The sequence below is a fragment of the Biomphalaria glabrata genome, chromosome 11, assembly GCF_947242115.1.
Source record: "Biomphalaria glabrata chromosome 11, xgBioGlab47.1, whole genome shotgun sequence".
Taxonomy (NCBI): domain Eukaryota; kingdom Metazoa; phylum Mollusca; class Gastropoda; family Planorbidae; genus Biomphalaria; species Biomphalaria glabrata.
The window spans coordinates 18755568-18772550 of record NC_074721.1 but is presented as its reverse complement, the minus strand read 5'-3'; the positions used below and the strand labels follow the sequence as shown (position 1 = coordinate 18772550).

General features: G+C 35.6%; 1 protein-coding gene across 1 annotated transcript; it reads left to right on the top strand.

The window, feature by feature from the left end:
• The first annotated feature begins 407 nt into the window (after positions 1-407).
• Positions 408-14905, top strand: LOC106072735 (endoglucanase A-like). The gene is made up of 8 exons (XM_056003898.1): positions 408-560; positions 2760-2883; positions 5790-5945; positions 8458-8668; positions 11060-11196; positions 12425-12591; positions 13008-13155; positions 14366-14905. Exons 2-8 carry the CDS (start codon positions 2774-2776, stop codon positions 14811-14813), a joined length of 1377 nt encoding a protein of 458 aa, XP_055859873.1. The 5' UTR covers positions 408-560; positions 2760-2773; the 3' UTR covers positions 14814-14905.
• The last annotated feature ends 2078 nt before the right edge of the window (positions 14906-16983 follow it).

The window sequence follows — 16983 nt, the reverse complement described above, 5'->3', positions numbered from 1 at the left end:
TCGTTAAAGTAAAAAAAAAAAAGTTGGATTTATCTTCATTTTCGAAGTAACATATGAAATGAAAAGATAAATTACCTTATCTTATCTAGCTAACCCTAACCCGCTAACCCTAACCGCATCCCTAACACCTAACTCTACCACTAATTTTGATTCTTATCCCTACCCTTTACCCTAAACTTAATCCTAACCCTAAATCCTAAGCCTGACCCTAAACTAACCTTAACGGTACAGAAGCCGTTAATGTACACATTAACTAGATAAAATGCGAATTAGGAAAATGAACGGAACAAATCAGTGAATGTGCATTGCACTTCAGCAATAAAACAGTTATTCTGTTGTTTCTTTCAACTAGTTAACTTTGTTGGGTTGTTTTTTAAATCGTGATTCTTTGTTTCGTGAAGTTTTTTTCTTTATGTTCGATTTGATTTTTTTTGTGTGTGCATTAAGCAAAGCAATAAACTTTTGAACTTTAACCTAATCATAGATATATTCTGTTTAAAACCACTGAGTTAATGTACATGAAGACTTTGTAGAGATAAGGCATTAACATTGGCCCGACTGTAAGTAAACATTCATTTGAATTTATCTAGTTAAATAATTTAAACTATTTTTATTAAAAGACGTGAAAGTTTTTTTAGATAAATATATATTAAGTACTGTTTTGTTTATTCTGTCCATTTCTTATTTCTCTTCTCTACTAGATCTATAACAAATATTAGTAATTTTGCTTTTTAAAACAAAACAAGATTACATATAAGATTACATTCTCGATCTAGAATCTAGACTAGGTCTTGAAGCAAGATCTAGACAAGGTTTAAGTGTAGACTAAATAGACTCTAGATAAAGGTCCAGAACTAAATCTATAGCCTAATCTAGACTAGATCTAGAAATCTAGAAATATAATCTAGATCTACTAGAGCTAGATCTAGGTCAATATGATCAGGATTAGTAGGCCTACTACTGGGTTATAGTGCCCTTATGCTGTTCGCATCAGATTAACTTCTTGATGTGATACTACTGCTTACATAATAAATAAATCTGCCTCCCCCCCCCCCCCCAAGCTATTAGAAGATAAACTATTTTCTTAATGGAAAATCATATTTATTGTAATTTAGATTGTTGTCAAGTGAATAGCCTAATGAGGATGTGTGAACACTGCGCGCTATAAAAGTAGTTCGGTTGTTGTTTTTTTTAACTTGCAATTGAAACGAAGTTCGTATTAAAATTATTTTTAAAAACATTTGAATCAGTATTGTATTCCATGAGTAAGTTAATAAATGGAAAATATATTTTAGAATGATCCATTGATACTTTTTCCATTGTGACCTTAGATGCAATTTTTTTTTTACCAATGCGTGATTCTATAAATGAAGCTTGAATTATTAATGAAGAAGTCTGTGACCTTTTTAAAAGACTTATCTCCCCAGAAATTTTTCATTGAAAAGTGGTGTAATTTTTTGAAAAATCTGCTGGCATAGATAATTTAAAAAACTAGATGGTTCACTTTCGGAAAAGAAAAAAGTAGCCGTTGCATCAGAACTTTGAATGATCTAAAATATCATGATGTCCGATTTTCATTTTCTCTTCTAGTTTCTGAGATCTAAACGTAACGGACAGACGGACAGACATGCCACACAAAACTAATAGCGTCTTTTCCATTTTGGGGACCGCTAAAAATAGCATTCACTTTGGTTTACTACAGAAAGTCTAAGAGTGATAAGAATGAGTACACGCGTTTGAACGCACCGGCCTATATATGCCATCCTAATAATAATATCGGGAAACAGCAATAAGCATTGACCGCCTAAAATCATATTAGATGAAAGACTCTTTAGTGGGATTGTACCACTAAGATTCATTTTCTTCCAGTGCACAAGTCCAAGAAGATTGCAGATAAGCGGACCCATGAGTAATCTATATAATCTTTAGATTGAAATGTATACACTTTGGGCTTACTGTATCGAAACACTGAAACTGAATTTTTTATTTCTGTGCAGTTAGTGTAAGTGTTGAATGTGTGGTTGAGGGGTCAAAACCACTTGGCCACCTAACATGGAGGCTCGAGTTCAAACCCCGACTTGAGTACATGCAACACAGAAGCCTCTCCCTCACTGGTCCACAAAAGTGATTAGACCACTAGGCACTAAGCATGGTAGAAACATGAAAGATACTCTTTATAAAAGCAATTTTAAAAAAACACATTAAAAAGAATTTATTACAAACGGAACCATGGTAACTTGCCTAAGGCGTGGCTCTAGCTAAAGAAAAGCTACAACAGGACTTACACATGCCTTGTCAGCTACATATATTTCAGCTGCCAGATTCAACACAGCATTCTGACGATTTTGTTTCTTATTCAGGGGAGGCAAGAGATTAATTTTAGAAGTTACTCAACTCCAGACAAAGTGCCCCCCCTCCCTTGACCACTTTTAGCCAGTGATTACTCCCTTCAAATTATAGGCCTTTTTGGATCTATATCTAAATACTAGGCCACCAAATCTAGCTCATAGACTTCACGAATGGTAGACGTAAAAGCTGCATGAAGCCCAGGTGACAAAGGAGATGGTGCAGGAGATTAACAAACGCGTTACACCAAGCTAATGATGGATATTAAGTGAAAAACTTCTGCTCTTCTGGAATACAGAACTTACTTCAGATAGAGGGTTAGAAAACGGTAAACATTTTCTTAGAATTGCTTTACATTTTTTAGTTCCAAAAGTCTCCATGGCCATGACTTATTTTCGTATTTTCTATTTCAGATCAAGTTAATAAAATGATTTTGCAATTCCTGGCCATTCTTATTTTTGGCTGTGTCTCTGTCGACTCCGTCAAAGACTACGGTTCTGCTCTGGGAAAGTCCATTCTTTTTTACGATGCCCAGAGGTCAGTTATTCTATCTAAGTTCTGTGATTACAAATTCGAATACTTTTGAAACTCAAGGAAAAATGTCATTAATAAGTTTGATCTGCGTATCTAGATTCTGCTCTAAATTTACATATTTCAACCTAATACTTGAATGATATGATAGAATGATATGATATGATAGAATGATATGTTAGAATGATATGGAATGATCGGATGATATGATCGAATGATACGATAGAATGATATGATAGAATGATATAATCGAATGATATGGTCAAATGATATGACAGAATGATATGATAGAATTGGGTAGAATTCAGGTAAAGAGTTCGATCCCCGTTGAACACTAAAAATGTGATTCCTCTACATTTGAGTTCTTCAGACTTCTTATAGCGTTCTCTAAGCTCCAATGAGCCACCTGTTAAAATCAAAACAGTTCAGCTCATTAAAGTAGTTAACTCCCCTTTGACTTCCTTCACAAAATCAAAGTTGAGTTGGTCATTTCAATACACTGATAGAAATGGAAACAAAAAAAAAAATCAAAACAGTTCAGCTCATAAAAGTAGTTAACTCCCCTTTGACTTCCTTCACAAAAGATTTTGTTCCTAAATTTTGTATAGACTATGACAATATATAAAGGAACTAAATGGAGTTTCAGATAGAAAACAAGCAAAAGAAACAATTTTATTTATTTTTTTTTAATACCTAAGGGAAAGAAACTGTGCCACATATCTCAAGATTAGCTCCCTCTATCTTCGACGTAAAACAAAATTAATTAATTACCCATAATCATAGACATAAATAAATATAGACTGGAAAAAAGGAAATAACTTTATGTAACTTGAAAACATGTATATCTATTGTATTCGGATTTCCGAATTCTGAAAAATTGAAAAATTGCATGATCTTCAGTCTTAGAGATTAAACAAAACTCCTAGACATAAATAAAGTACACAGAAATGCAAGTCACAAATTTTCATTTCATAAAACTGTATTATCGGCCAGACTATATTTACATATGTCTATGCCCATAATTGATTAAATAATTGGTTATATTTTTTATGAAACACAAGTATTGACATGGACTATGAATAATTGTATGAAATGTTCAAACATGATCCAAGAATGGGAGAACACGATTGACATCATTAAAAGTAAGGAGAAAGACTCCACATATACAGCCACATCCCTGAATAACATTCACTTTCCAAACCAAAGGAAATGAATGACTATAGACCTGTTTCACTTACTTCCATTGTGTCTAAATGTTTAGAAAAATTGGTTAAAATGTTTCTTCTGAATGATCTTTGTAATAAGTTAGACCCTTTACAATTTGCTTACCAAAAGGGTAAAGGTGTAGACGATGCCATCCTAAATATTTTAAACTGTGTCTACAAACATCTGGACTTACCGAACACTTATGTAAGATTGCTCTTTATGGATTTCTCATCAGCTTTTAACACTATACAACTTCATTTACTCATTGAAAAGATGAAAGCGTTGCAGATTAGTCCATACATAATACTATGGGCTAATGAATTTTTGACCCAGAGAGCTCAGAGGGTTAGGGTAAACAATGTTATATCTAATGAACGCATAGTTAACACAGGGGCGCCCCAGGGGGCTGTAACATCGCCATTGTGGTTCATTTTGTACACCAATGATTTTCAATCCGATAGTTATTGTTGCTCCTTCACAAAATTCGCTGATGATGCGGCTCTTCTTGCCCTTCTCTCAGAGAGCTCAGACGTAAATGAGTATTTCAAAGAACTAGAACACATTGAGAAATACTGTAAAGATAATTTTTTATTATTAAATGTAAAAAAAAACAAAGAAATGATAATCGATTTTCGTAGGGACAAGAAGGGAAATGATATTGTTTCTGTAGCTGGAGAGACTATTGAAATTGTGCAAACCTTTAAATACCTTGGTACTATCCTAGACAATAAACTAAATTTTACTGCAAATACTGATTATATCAGCAAAAAAGGGCAGCAAAGATTACGACTACTAAGAAAACTGTCCTCGTTTAATGTTAGCGAAAAGGCCTTGGCTATGTTTTATCACGCTCACATCTGCAATATTTTAAGTTTCAATATCACTGCCTGGTATGGCAATCTGAGCATTAAAAATAAAAATAAACTTAATAGAATCCTAAATGCTGCTGGCAAAATCATTGGCAAAAAACAAACCCCATTTTGGCAGTTGTTTGAGACAAACATCTATAAAAAAGCTAACAAGATCCTCGAAATAAAGAATCACCCTTTGTGTCAGGACTTTGTGATTTTACCATCACAAAAGAGATACAAGACACCGATAGCAAAGACAAACAGACACAAACACTCTTTTGTTCCCCTGGCAATCAAATCATTAAATAAGAACAATCTGGTATAAACTTGTCACATGTAAATTATGAGTGAGTCTGGTGTGAATGTACACTTTGGTTTCTTATAGTTATGTTTTTTGTTTGGTGTAATGCACAAATTGTAAGACAAATTTCCTTACGGATAATAAAGATTATTATTATTATTATTATTATTATTATTATTATCCTTCTTAAATACAAAACAAATGAATTAATTACCAATAATTAACTAACTGGTTCATTGCCCGATTGACTCATACTTTGTTAGGTACAATAAACAAATTGTGTCAAGTTTCAATTTGATCCGATATTGGGTGTGGGAGAAATAGCGTGTACAAAAACCGATAGAAATTGTGAATATAAGGCTTTGCAATGACTACTTGCTAAAAGAAATGTCATTATTATAGCTATGCTGCCTCTTTATTTTCAGGTAATTAAAAGGTATACTAGTCTCATCATAGGAAATGGGTTGTCAAAATAACTCTATAGACATACTCACACGATAGAATGTCTTAATTAAGAGAAACTATGATTGGAAACTTTCACTCTTATATCACAGGTCTGGTAAACTCCCAGCCAACAATCCCATTCATTGGAGAGGTGACTCTGCCCTGCACGACTGCGTGGTAGGTGGGTGGTACGACGCTGGAGATCATATCAAGTTTGGAACTACCTTGGCATCCTCTGCCACCATCCTGCTCTGGTCACTCTACAAGTAAGTCTGTCTTAATAAAATCTTGGCATTTTCTGCCACCATCCTGCTCTGGTCACTCTACAAGTAAGTCTGTCTTAATAAAATCTTGGCATTTTCTGCCACCATCCTGCTCTGGTCACTCTACAAGTAAGTCTGTCTTAATAAAGTCTTGGCATCCTCTGCCACCATCCTGCTCTGGTCACTCTACAAGTAAGTCTGTCTTAATAAAGTCTTGGCATCCTCTGCCACCATCCTGCTCTGGCCACTCTACAAGTAAGTCTGTCTTAATAAAGTCTTGGCATCCTCTGCCACCATCCTGCTCTGGTCACTCTACAAGTAAGTCTGTCTTAATAAAGTCTTGGCATCCTCTGCCACCATCCTGCTCTGGCCACTCTACAAGTAAGTCTGTCTTAATAAAGTCTTGGCATCCTCTGCCACCATCCTGCTCTGGTCACTCTACAAGTAAGTCTGTCTTAATAAAATCTTGGCATTTTCTGCCACCATCCTGCTCTGGTCACTCTACAAGTAAGTCTGTCTTAATAAAGTCTTGGCATCCTCTGCCACCATCCTGCTCTGGTCACTCTACAAGTAAGTCTGTCTTAATAAAGTCTTGGCATCCTCTGCCACCATCCTGCTCTGGTCACTCTACAAGTAAGTCTGTCTTAATAAAATCTTGGCATTTTCTGCCACCATCCTGCTCTGGTCACTCTACAAGTAAGTCTGTCTTAATAAAGTTATGGCATCCTCTGCCACCATCCTGCTCTGGCCACTCTACAAGTAAGTCTGTCTTAATAAAGTCTTGGCATCCTCTGCCACCATCCTGCTCTGGTCACTCTACAAGTAAGTCTGTCTTAATAAAGTCTTGGCATCCTCTGCCACCATCCTGCTCTGGTCACTCTACAAGTAAGTTTGTCTTAATAAAGTCTTGGCATTTTCTGCCACCGACCTCAGTTTGGATAAATGATTTTCTTCTGATTATTTTCATCTGATAATGCATAATGGCTAGAAGAATCAACTAACATAAACCTAATTTACTAGCTAAATGTGCGCTCAGAATGAAATGTTATTCATATCTGTTTAACCAAATTTTAAATGATTACAATTAACTTTAATTCTTGGGCCTCAAACATCTGTATTATGATAGATTCAGAATGTTCCTTTAAAAAAAACATTACATGATTACAACATAATCTGTTTGCAGACATACTAAATGAAAGATTACAACAAATATCGATTTAAGACTAAGAAAGTAATACTACATTACTTATATATCAATGTCTTCAATGAACCGTGCAACAGTCTAATAGTTGTTATTGTTAATTTGGTCAAATTTTGTTTGCTTCTTTATTTTCAATGTTTAGTCTTACACAAAAAGCATGATAATAGCGGTGATGGATTCTAAAAAATAAATTACAATTTTTGTAATAAATTCTTTGCACAAATAGAAACAACAATTAGTCATTTCGTATTTCGTATTGCTTTCCTGAAAATCAAGGTTTTGTCTCGAGGTCTACAAGTGTTCTTATGAAGCGTGTTCCTCCAACTGTAACACTTTGTAGGGAACACAATAACTGTCATTTATTTGGGTAACCTAGCCTTTAACTCTTTCTCTCCCAATTGACGCTGCCAACGTTGATTTGACTTCCATTAAACTAAATTGTTTTTTTGGATTTATAAACTTTAATTTGTGATGTGTAAAAAGAGCATGCATTCTCCTATAATTCAGTTACCAAACATAAAATTTTCTGATAACAAACAAAAAGTTATTGAAGCGTAATCATAACAGATGAGTGAAATACAAATTAGCAAAACGAATCTGAATCTATCGGAACGAGAAAAAATAATGATGGAGAGAAAGAGTTAAAAGTCCATTGCAAAACAAGTAAATGAGAAAATAATAAACGGGGCCAGTTGAAGCCAAATTGAGAACTTTCCATTGACTCTAACGCCTTTGCAGTTAACACCTACCCATTTTGATATCCAAAGACAAGCACATGTGTCTAAAAGACATTGCCTCAGTTGTGGCAAGATATTAAGGTCACAACTGGGTCAGCGTATTCACTTGAGCCACATCCTTTATCCTTCATCTCGAGATACGAGTATCATGGCCACGTAATTGAAATAGAGGCTTGTATTTCAAGGGAACAAACAATGAAATGATGCTCCAAATAGGAATTAAACATTTTATTTCTCGGAACAACAAAATGTTGCGTTTACGTTATTTCACATTAAAAGTGTCTAAACATGGTCGTTGGCTGGGCTTCGGGCTGTCATCATGATCATCCAAAGTTTGAATCCTACATCCTACCAGTACTAGACCAGTAGTCAGTCTGTGAAGGCAACGTCTAGAACACGTTAAACTAACAGACTAACCCAAACTAATGTCTATTTCTTAAGTTACTCTTATAATGAAACAAATAATTTACCATAATCTCTAGACTTAGGACCTGGCCTTTATACTTTTAGGGCCTAAATAAATACAATGAATTGTTAGCACTATAAAACTGCACTTTCTTTCCAATGCCCATATCAGATGGAAAGACGGCTATCAAAGAGCCAATCAGTTAACCCAAATGTATGACATGATCAAATGGCCTTTGGATTACTTCCTGAGAGCTTGGAACCCTTCCAAACAAGAGTTCACTTTCCAAGTAGGAGACGAAACATTAGACCACAACTTTTGGGGCAGACCTGAAGACATGACAATGTCAAGGCCATGTAAAGTTGCCTCTGTGGCTCACCCGGTAAGGCGTCACTAGATCTAATGATCTTTTGGGAATAATGAAAACACTTTTTGATGTACTACTTTTTAGAACGACAACAGAACTCACCGAGGAAACATTTCGGTGTTCATGAATATTGATTTATTTTTAGGGCCTCGATATTAGTTTTCTATGGTCTGTCTGTCCGTCTGTTCCTCCGTCTGTCAGTTCATATTTCAAATACTAAAAAGGTTATTTCACGTGCAGCCTGCAAATTTTAGTTTTGGACTTCTGAAAGCAAAGGTATGTTTGTTTGTTTTTTGAATGAATTAAGATTTAGCTAGATGTTTCTCTAAAGTCGCCCAATGAGTTATTTCTGTAGATTGTATTATAGTCATGTCGTCCCGTCAAACTTCATGACAACAATAATGACAGCAATGTTAGTTGTCTTTTCAGACCTTATGATTTTGCAATCTAGATGGCAGAGGATGTAAAGGTTATCTTAATTCTGTGGCCCACGGTTAACAAGGATGTCATTTGGCCAGCACAACGACCTTTCCCCCAAGTAATGTTAGATACCCATTAGAGCTGGGTGGACTCAGAGGCGCCATAATTGTCTCGAAATTAGAAATCCCAGTCTTTACTAGAATTTGAACATTTCGCTGTTCATAGATTTCTTGGTCACCACCTCTCTCCATTAGCAGTCTTGGGAGACTGGGAAGTCATAACCCCAGTGGCGTAGCTAGCAATGTGTGGGTGGTGCGGGCCGCATAGGGTTATGTCTTATATTCTTTCTTAAATTTGACCAGCTGTATACCAGCTGTACACCAGCTTGAATCAAATTAAATTTAAGCTGTACACCAGTTTGAAGCAAATTTTATCAAATCTCTAAAGGCAATGCACTTTTATACTTTTTTTTTTTTTTGAAGCCTTACACAATGTCCTTTCATTGGTTATGGACAAGTTTATAATGGTGTTGTTCTTGTTTTTTAATTAGTAAATTGTAATGATCCAATCTCTTCTGTGGACCAGTGGGGGGAGAGGGAATTCGGGAGAAGGTTTTCCAGCCGCTCATCAAACACAACCCTGCTAGAGTCGGGACTCGAACTCAAGCCCCGTTGTAATGTGGCCAATCCGTGGCCAATCGGTTTTAGCCCCTCAGACACACATCACTTGCTTGGAGGGAACTTGAAGTTTGTCTGTGACTAGGCAACAATAATGACAGCAAGGCTCAAGATTGAAATAAGCAAGAGGGGAAAATGTAGAGAGATTATCTGTAGAGAATCTTGGCGTTTTCTCTTCAAGCAGAATCTGGCACTCCTTGGGCATCGCGAACGAGTTGAAGAAGAATTGACAGAACAAAATCAAAGAAATATCCTGGAGTGAAATTACTATCCAAGTACGATCCATTCCTGAGAGGCCGAATACATTCATGTCCCAAACAAAATAAAAACGAATTTATTGTAATATAAGTGCTCAAGAAAAAACAAAAAAACAAAGAAAATTTAAAAAGCAAATATTTTTTCGATTATTTTCCACAGTACACCTAACATCTAAAATCTGGATGAAAATTTTATGTTACATTGTCATGCAGAGCCTCAAAGACGTATTGGCCACAAGAAAAAATTGCCAGGTGAAAAAAGATGAAGATAGATTTTCTATCAACACACGAGAAAGAGCTACTGATGGAACTATCCTCCTTGGACTGTAGTGGTCATGAAATAATAACCCCATAAGAACAACGTCATGATAAATATGACTTTTAGCCGCCTTTATTGAATCCTCAGATGGAAATCAATCTCGATGGTTCTCCCAGCAACATAGACAAAAACTAATTTTGTCTGGGTGCTTCAGAAATTAGTCGCAGATTCTCCAGAAGTCTCCGAACTTCCAAAACAAGAATCTATTGAGATTTAGAGTTTTATAGAAAATAAAAATGTCAGTCACCAAATATTGCCATCTTGATTTGCATATTTTTCTTGACTATTATGGTAAGTGTATGCAAGCGTAGTTTTTCCAAACATACTTTGATGAAGCAATACTTACGATCAACGATGACTCACTAATTTGGCAATCTCTTTTCTTTTTTTTTTTTTTTTTTTTTTTTTTTGATGTAAAATCGATTCTTAGAGAAATAGCAATGCTTAAATAATGAATACATTTCATTTCGAAATTTGAAACTTTTCGCTTTTTTTTAAACATTTTGGAGGGCATCATGAGGAACTGCCGCACATCAAATACCCTAGCTACGCTTTCTTCCTAGTCATCTCTAACAAATGGTATAGAACGTGGATTTATCACGATTGCTTATATTTTTAAAGTTTGCAACTTTGTTTATATGAAAAGTTGGCAACTGTTGAATTGTACATTCAATGAACATGAGGGCTTATGTTAAATACAATTTAGTTTATTGTCTTCTCCATTCATATGTAGGCCAGTGACATTGCCGGAGAAACAGCCGCAGCTCTCGCCATTGGTTCCATGGTGTTTAAAGACAAGGGAGATCAAGCTTACAGCAATCAACTCTTGACTGCAGCAGAGAGTCTGTACAAGTTTGCTAATGAACACAGGTCAGTTGATTAAAGTGTTTTTATTTTTGTTACTTCAGAACTTTGTTATCCAGATAATAACAGTGAATGTCTACAGAGCTTCAAACTCGGTTGAGATTTCAAAAATAATCTGCTAGAGCAGTCATATCAAGGCGTATGTAGTACTCAACGGAAAAGTTCTTAAACTAATGGCGCTAAAATTGGCAAATAAAGAATAGATCTATAAGGTTTGGCTCTACGCATGACAGTCAGTAGGTGAAATTACATTGCCTGAGATGTGTTTAAGTAGGGAATTAGACAACTGTGTGTTACTGCCTGACATGTGTTACTGCCTGACATGTGTTACTGCCTGACACGTGTTACTGCCTGACATGTGTTACTGCCTGATATGTGTTACTGCCTGACATGTGTTACTGCCTGACATGTGTTACATAAGAAATACATTTTCTAAAAAGCTTATACGAAGTGTAGCTGTATCAATTAGTTTGGATCAGTGTCATGTCATTAAATTTGTAATAGATCTAGACTAACAATAAAACAAAAAATTATAAAAATAAATTTTAAAAAAAGGGAACGAGCTGCATTTGAATTTTTGTTAAACCTTCTCAGAGGGTCTCAAACCATCGCGGTAACTACTAGAGTAGAGTCTCTGACACCTTCTCAGAGGGTCTCAAACCATCGCGGTAACTACTAGAGTAGAGTCTCTGACACCTTCTCAGAGGGTCTCAACCCATCGCGGTAACCACTAGAGTAGAGTCTCTGACACCTTCTCAGAGGGTCTCAACCCATCGCGGTAACTACTAGAGTAGAGTCTCTGACACCTTCTCAGAGGGTCTCAACCCATCGCGGTAACTACTACCGGCCCATTTGGATACCGGCCCACCGGGCATTTGGCCAGATGCCCATATAGCCAGTCCGCCCCTGGATGGCAGCCTAATATAAGCTGGACTAATTCAAGCTTATACCACCACTTCAATAAAGTACTATTTTTTTCCTTTGTTTGAGATACCAATCAAAGTATTTAATGCAAATAGTTAATTAATTAATTGGTTTATTTTCTTCTATTGATTCTTGGGTTGTCAGGTAAAAGAAATAATTGTGCACAATTTCAGCTGATCCGAGATTGGGTGTTAGCTAGACAGACAGACAGTGTGAGTAGATATAAGCTCTGTACAAACAGCCCCCCTCCCTTGTTGTCATGCCATTAGAATGTTCGTGTTTCTTATTTGTATTTCCTGCTTGTCCACAGGGGATTAGCTCAGACTCACACGTATGCATCCAAAAGCTACAAGGACGAACTGTGTGAAGCTGGTGTCTGGTTGTACAGGGCTACCAAACATCAACAGTACCTGACGGATGCTAAATCTATGGCCGAGTCTGGTTATATATGGGCCTTAATTTATACTGACAAGCAATGTGAGTCTATCTTTGTAATGATTAATATAAATGCATTGATATTTAGTCAAATCACTGACTGATTAAGTCATCACTTTATCCTCCTATGTAGACCATTTCAACAATTCAACATTTTACTTTCTTACCCTAAACCAGTACTATACTTTGAAAAAAAGGGGGGGGGGGGGAGAGAGGTCCACTCGCACTGTACTGAGGAGCAAAGCAAAGCTATCTGATACTTACTGTCTGTCTCTGTGTCCCTCTTTCTCTCTTAGTTTAAAAAAAGTAATTTTTTTTTAAAAGTTTCCCCTTTCTGTTTCTCTCAGTTAAGCCTTAAGAGATATTTGTTTCATTTTGACATGAGAGACGAAAGTCATGTCTTGTTCTGAAATCGAGGCTAGTTGTTGCTAGTAACTTCTACACTCTGTATGTTCCAGTGTCTTGCAATCAACTCCTATATGAAGAAACCAAAGACAACGCCTACAGGACAGTGGTGGTCAACTATTTTCACAGTTGGTTCCCTGGTGGAAACACAAAATACACGCCCTGTGGGCTGGCCTGGGCCATGAAGTGGGGATCTCTCAGGTGAGGGGAAACATTTAGACCATATACTTCACTTACTTCACCTCACTTACTTCACTTCTCTTACTTTACTTCACTTACTTTACTTTCTTCACTTACTTTACTTTCTTCATTTACTTCACTTACCTATCTTACTTCAATTACTTCATTTTAGTTAACTTACTTACTTCTCTTACTACATTTACTTCACTTACTTCAATTACTTTACTTCTCTTACTGTACTTCACTTACTGTACTTCACTTACTGTACTTCACTTCACTTATTTCACTTCACTTACTTTACTTCACTTTACTTTACTTCATTTTACTTCACTTCACTTACTTCTATTACTTCACTTTCTTTACTTCACTTCACTTCAATTACTTCACTTACTTCTATTACTTCACTTTCTTTACTTCACTTCACTTCAATTACTTCACTTACTTCTATTACTTCACTTTCTTTACTTCACTTCACTTCACTCACTTCACTTATTTCTATTACTTCACTTTCTTTACTTCACTTCACTTCACTCACTTCACTTATTTCTATTACTTCACTTTCTTTACTTCACTTCACTTCACTTAACTCACTTTACTTCAATTACTTCACTTCACTTACTTCTATTACTTCACTTCACTTCACTCACTTCACTTACTTCACTTTACTTCACTTCACTTACTTTACTTAATTCAATTACCTAGCTTACATCAATTACTTCACTTTAGTTAACCTCACTTCATTTCAGTTCACCTACTTCACTTATTTCACTTCATTTCACTTCAATTACTTCACTTATCTATCTTACTTCACTTACTTTGCTTACTTTACTTCACCTACTTAACTTACTTCACTTCACCTATTTCATTTCACCTACTTCACTTCACTTGCTTCACTAACTTCACTTAACTTACTTCACTTCACTTGCTTCACTAACTTCACTTAACTTACTTCATTTACTTCACTTACTTCACTTACTTCAATTACTTCACTTCACTTACTTCAATTATTTCACTTCACTTACTTAACGTACTTCTCTTACTTCAATTCCTTACTTCAATTACTTCACTTCACTTACCTCAATTATTTCATTTACTTCATTAACTTTACTTACTTGACTTACTTCACTTACTTACATCACTTCCTGTTCCTGGTCATGCTCTTATATATTTAAAACTTTAAATATTTTTACAACATATTTTTGTATTTCAACTTACTCTCTTGTTTCAACAGATTAGCTGCCAACTCTGCATTTATAGCTCTTGTAGCGGCTGATTCTGGTATTGATGCAGCTAGATACAGACAGTGGGCTGTGGAACAGATTAACTACATCCTCGGGGACAACCATCACGATGGGGGCTGCTACAGCTTTCAGATAGGCTATGGGAGCAAATTTCCACGTCAGCCCCACCACAGAGCCGCCTCATGTCCTAGCAAGCCGGCGCCTTGCACTTCCGCCGATGCCAACTCTCACGGCCCTAACCCACACGTTTTGACTGGGGCGCTGGTGGGCGGTCCTGACGAGGGAGATCAGTACGTGGACGTCAGGTCGGACTACGTCCTGAATGAGGTGGCGATCGATTACAACGCTGGGTTCCATGGCGCTTTGGCGGGCATTGTCCATCTTCAGGCTCATAACCAGTTCCCAACGACGCACAACAAATGTCCTTGCAACCAATAGAAGGAACACAGAAAGAACACGTGCCTCGCTATTGGATTCAAGCATCGGCAAGAAGTTCATTGTATTCTTAAATAAATGTCACTGACTCTGAAGACTCTGATTGGTTTTTAATTTTTTTCATTGCTTTACATTATATCGCCACTGCATTTCTTTATTTTGCTTTCTCTTTAGCATAAAACCATCAAAGAGTTTGAAAGTGTAACCAAAGCTGACAACTACAATTGTCAGGTTTAGGATTTATTTGCGTTGCTATCTAGCTATATACCATTAAGGTCCCGGGGTTCAACCTGACAAGAACATCACTCACACACAGTCGTACATAGAGAAACCAACTAGGTGAATAGTTTAAATAACAACAAAAATAAATGAATTTAATTGTATGAAACCTATATATGTGTATGTACAATGAGGATGATAAATAGACAATATATATATTAGATGTATATATATAACAGGTATATATAAAGATATTATTCAATAATTAATTTAAGCACCTCTGCTACTGCTATCAACTTGTCACTTTGGTTTCATAGTCCACCAGACTCTGACCGACTGGCGTCACAAAACTGCCAACCTCGGTAATAGTAAAGTTAGACCTCAGATGATAGCCACTTTGCCAATGACACTAAAAACTGTAATATATATTTCTGAGACGGCAAGCGACGCCCACACTAGCATAGACTCGAGCCAGTATATACAACTCCAACACTGGCACCCTATAAACGAAATAAACACAAAACTTAACTTCTACTCTAAAACTAGAAATAGTGACAATCTCATACAACATACAATAAGAGATATCCCAAACGAATAACTCACCCTAAACAGGGGTCCAAAAATCCTACTGAATAATAAGTCCAAGAAAACTAGTACAGACTATAGATATAATAACCTTTTACGGACCAACACACCGTCCGTTTCAACCAAACTCAGAGGGTGAACTGCCTCATGACAAAGAATGAACAATAGATGTCACCGGACTTAGTGACGTAGCAAAACAATTCAAAACACAAATAAAAGGCACTCTCGCCCCGTACAAGTACTGCGAGTAGAGGACATATAAAACAGAGTTAGGATAACTACGCGACAATAATCATCTTTTAGTGAACATTGCAGTTGCAACTATTGATAAGTATCAGAGAGTTAAAGCAGTCAATTTCTTAAATGCCATCTTTTTGAAAAATAAGACAAACTCGTAAGTCTCTGCAACATATGCTCTAGATTTTCTAAACATTCTGAATGTCAATGAAATGCCAAGAAAGAACTGTATCTTTTTAGCATCGATTTGAAAACGGCTGATTGTACTGTAATATTAGATTTAAAACATAATAATTCATTGGTTTATTCTTTTTTATGAAGATATATAAAAGGTAAAGATTAAAGATATATATATATATATATAATAACAAAAAACATTTTTTTAAAAGATTCTATTAAGTGTACTTGTATCAACTAGTTTGGATCAGTCATGTCATTAAATTTGTAATAGATCTAGACCAGTGGTTTCCAACCTTTTTTTTATGTTATGTTTTCTAGTTTTCGGCAGATCCCCTGATTAACTTATATTGCATTTTTGCCGGTTGCCCGTGGTGTGTCTTTAACTTAAGTAAGTCGAAGAGTGAAAAAGTAAAATTTAAAGTTACATTTTAAGTTAGAAAGATCGATTTTTTTTATTGATAAAACTAAAATTTAAATCGGTTGAAATAACAATTAATAAGTATTACTGTAATTACCAAACAAAATGGAAATGTGATTATTTATTTTTTTGCAAGTACATCATCCTTTGCTATGGATATTATGTTTCATAAAGAAATTTGTTGTTTTGTAAAGTAGTCCTTCAATTATTAAATATGAAGTTATTTGCCTTGAGTATCATTGTAAAAGTTTCAAAAAGCTGTTTCTCGTGTATTTCCTGATCTTTTCCCTGTAGCTCAAATATTGCTGTAAGATCTACATTATGTTTGTTAAAGATTAGTTACATGTAGAAAAAAATATTCTATTTGAATAAATATTGAAATTAAATACATCAATTTTTATGTAAATAAAAGGATAAATATTTATAACTAAAGTAAAAATCATATATTATTGTATGAAATAGTTACATTAATGGGATGTGAAAATAAAGTCAGAAGCTGCTGAAATAATATCCACTATCGTAGACCCCCCAATT

Excerpts from the sequence above, each read along its gene's own strand:
- LOC106072735 (XM_056003898.1), top strand. The coding sequence starts at position 2,774 with ATGATTTTGCAATTCCTGGCCATTCTTATTTTTGGCTGTGTCTCTGTC. Across the intron at positions 2,884-5,789 it reads CTTTTTTACGATGCCCAGAG|GTCTGGTAAACTCCCAGCCA; the intron begins GTCAGTTATTCT and ends CTTATATCACAG. Across the intron at positions 11,197-12,424 it reads AAGTTTGCTAATGAACACAG|GGGATTAGCTCAGACTCACA; the intron begins GTCAGTTGATTA and ends GCTTGTCCACAG.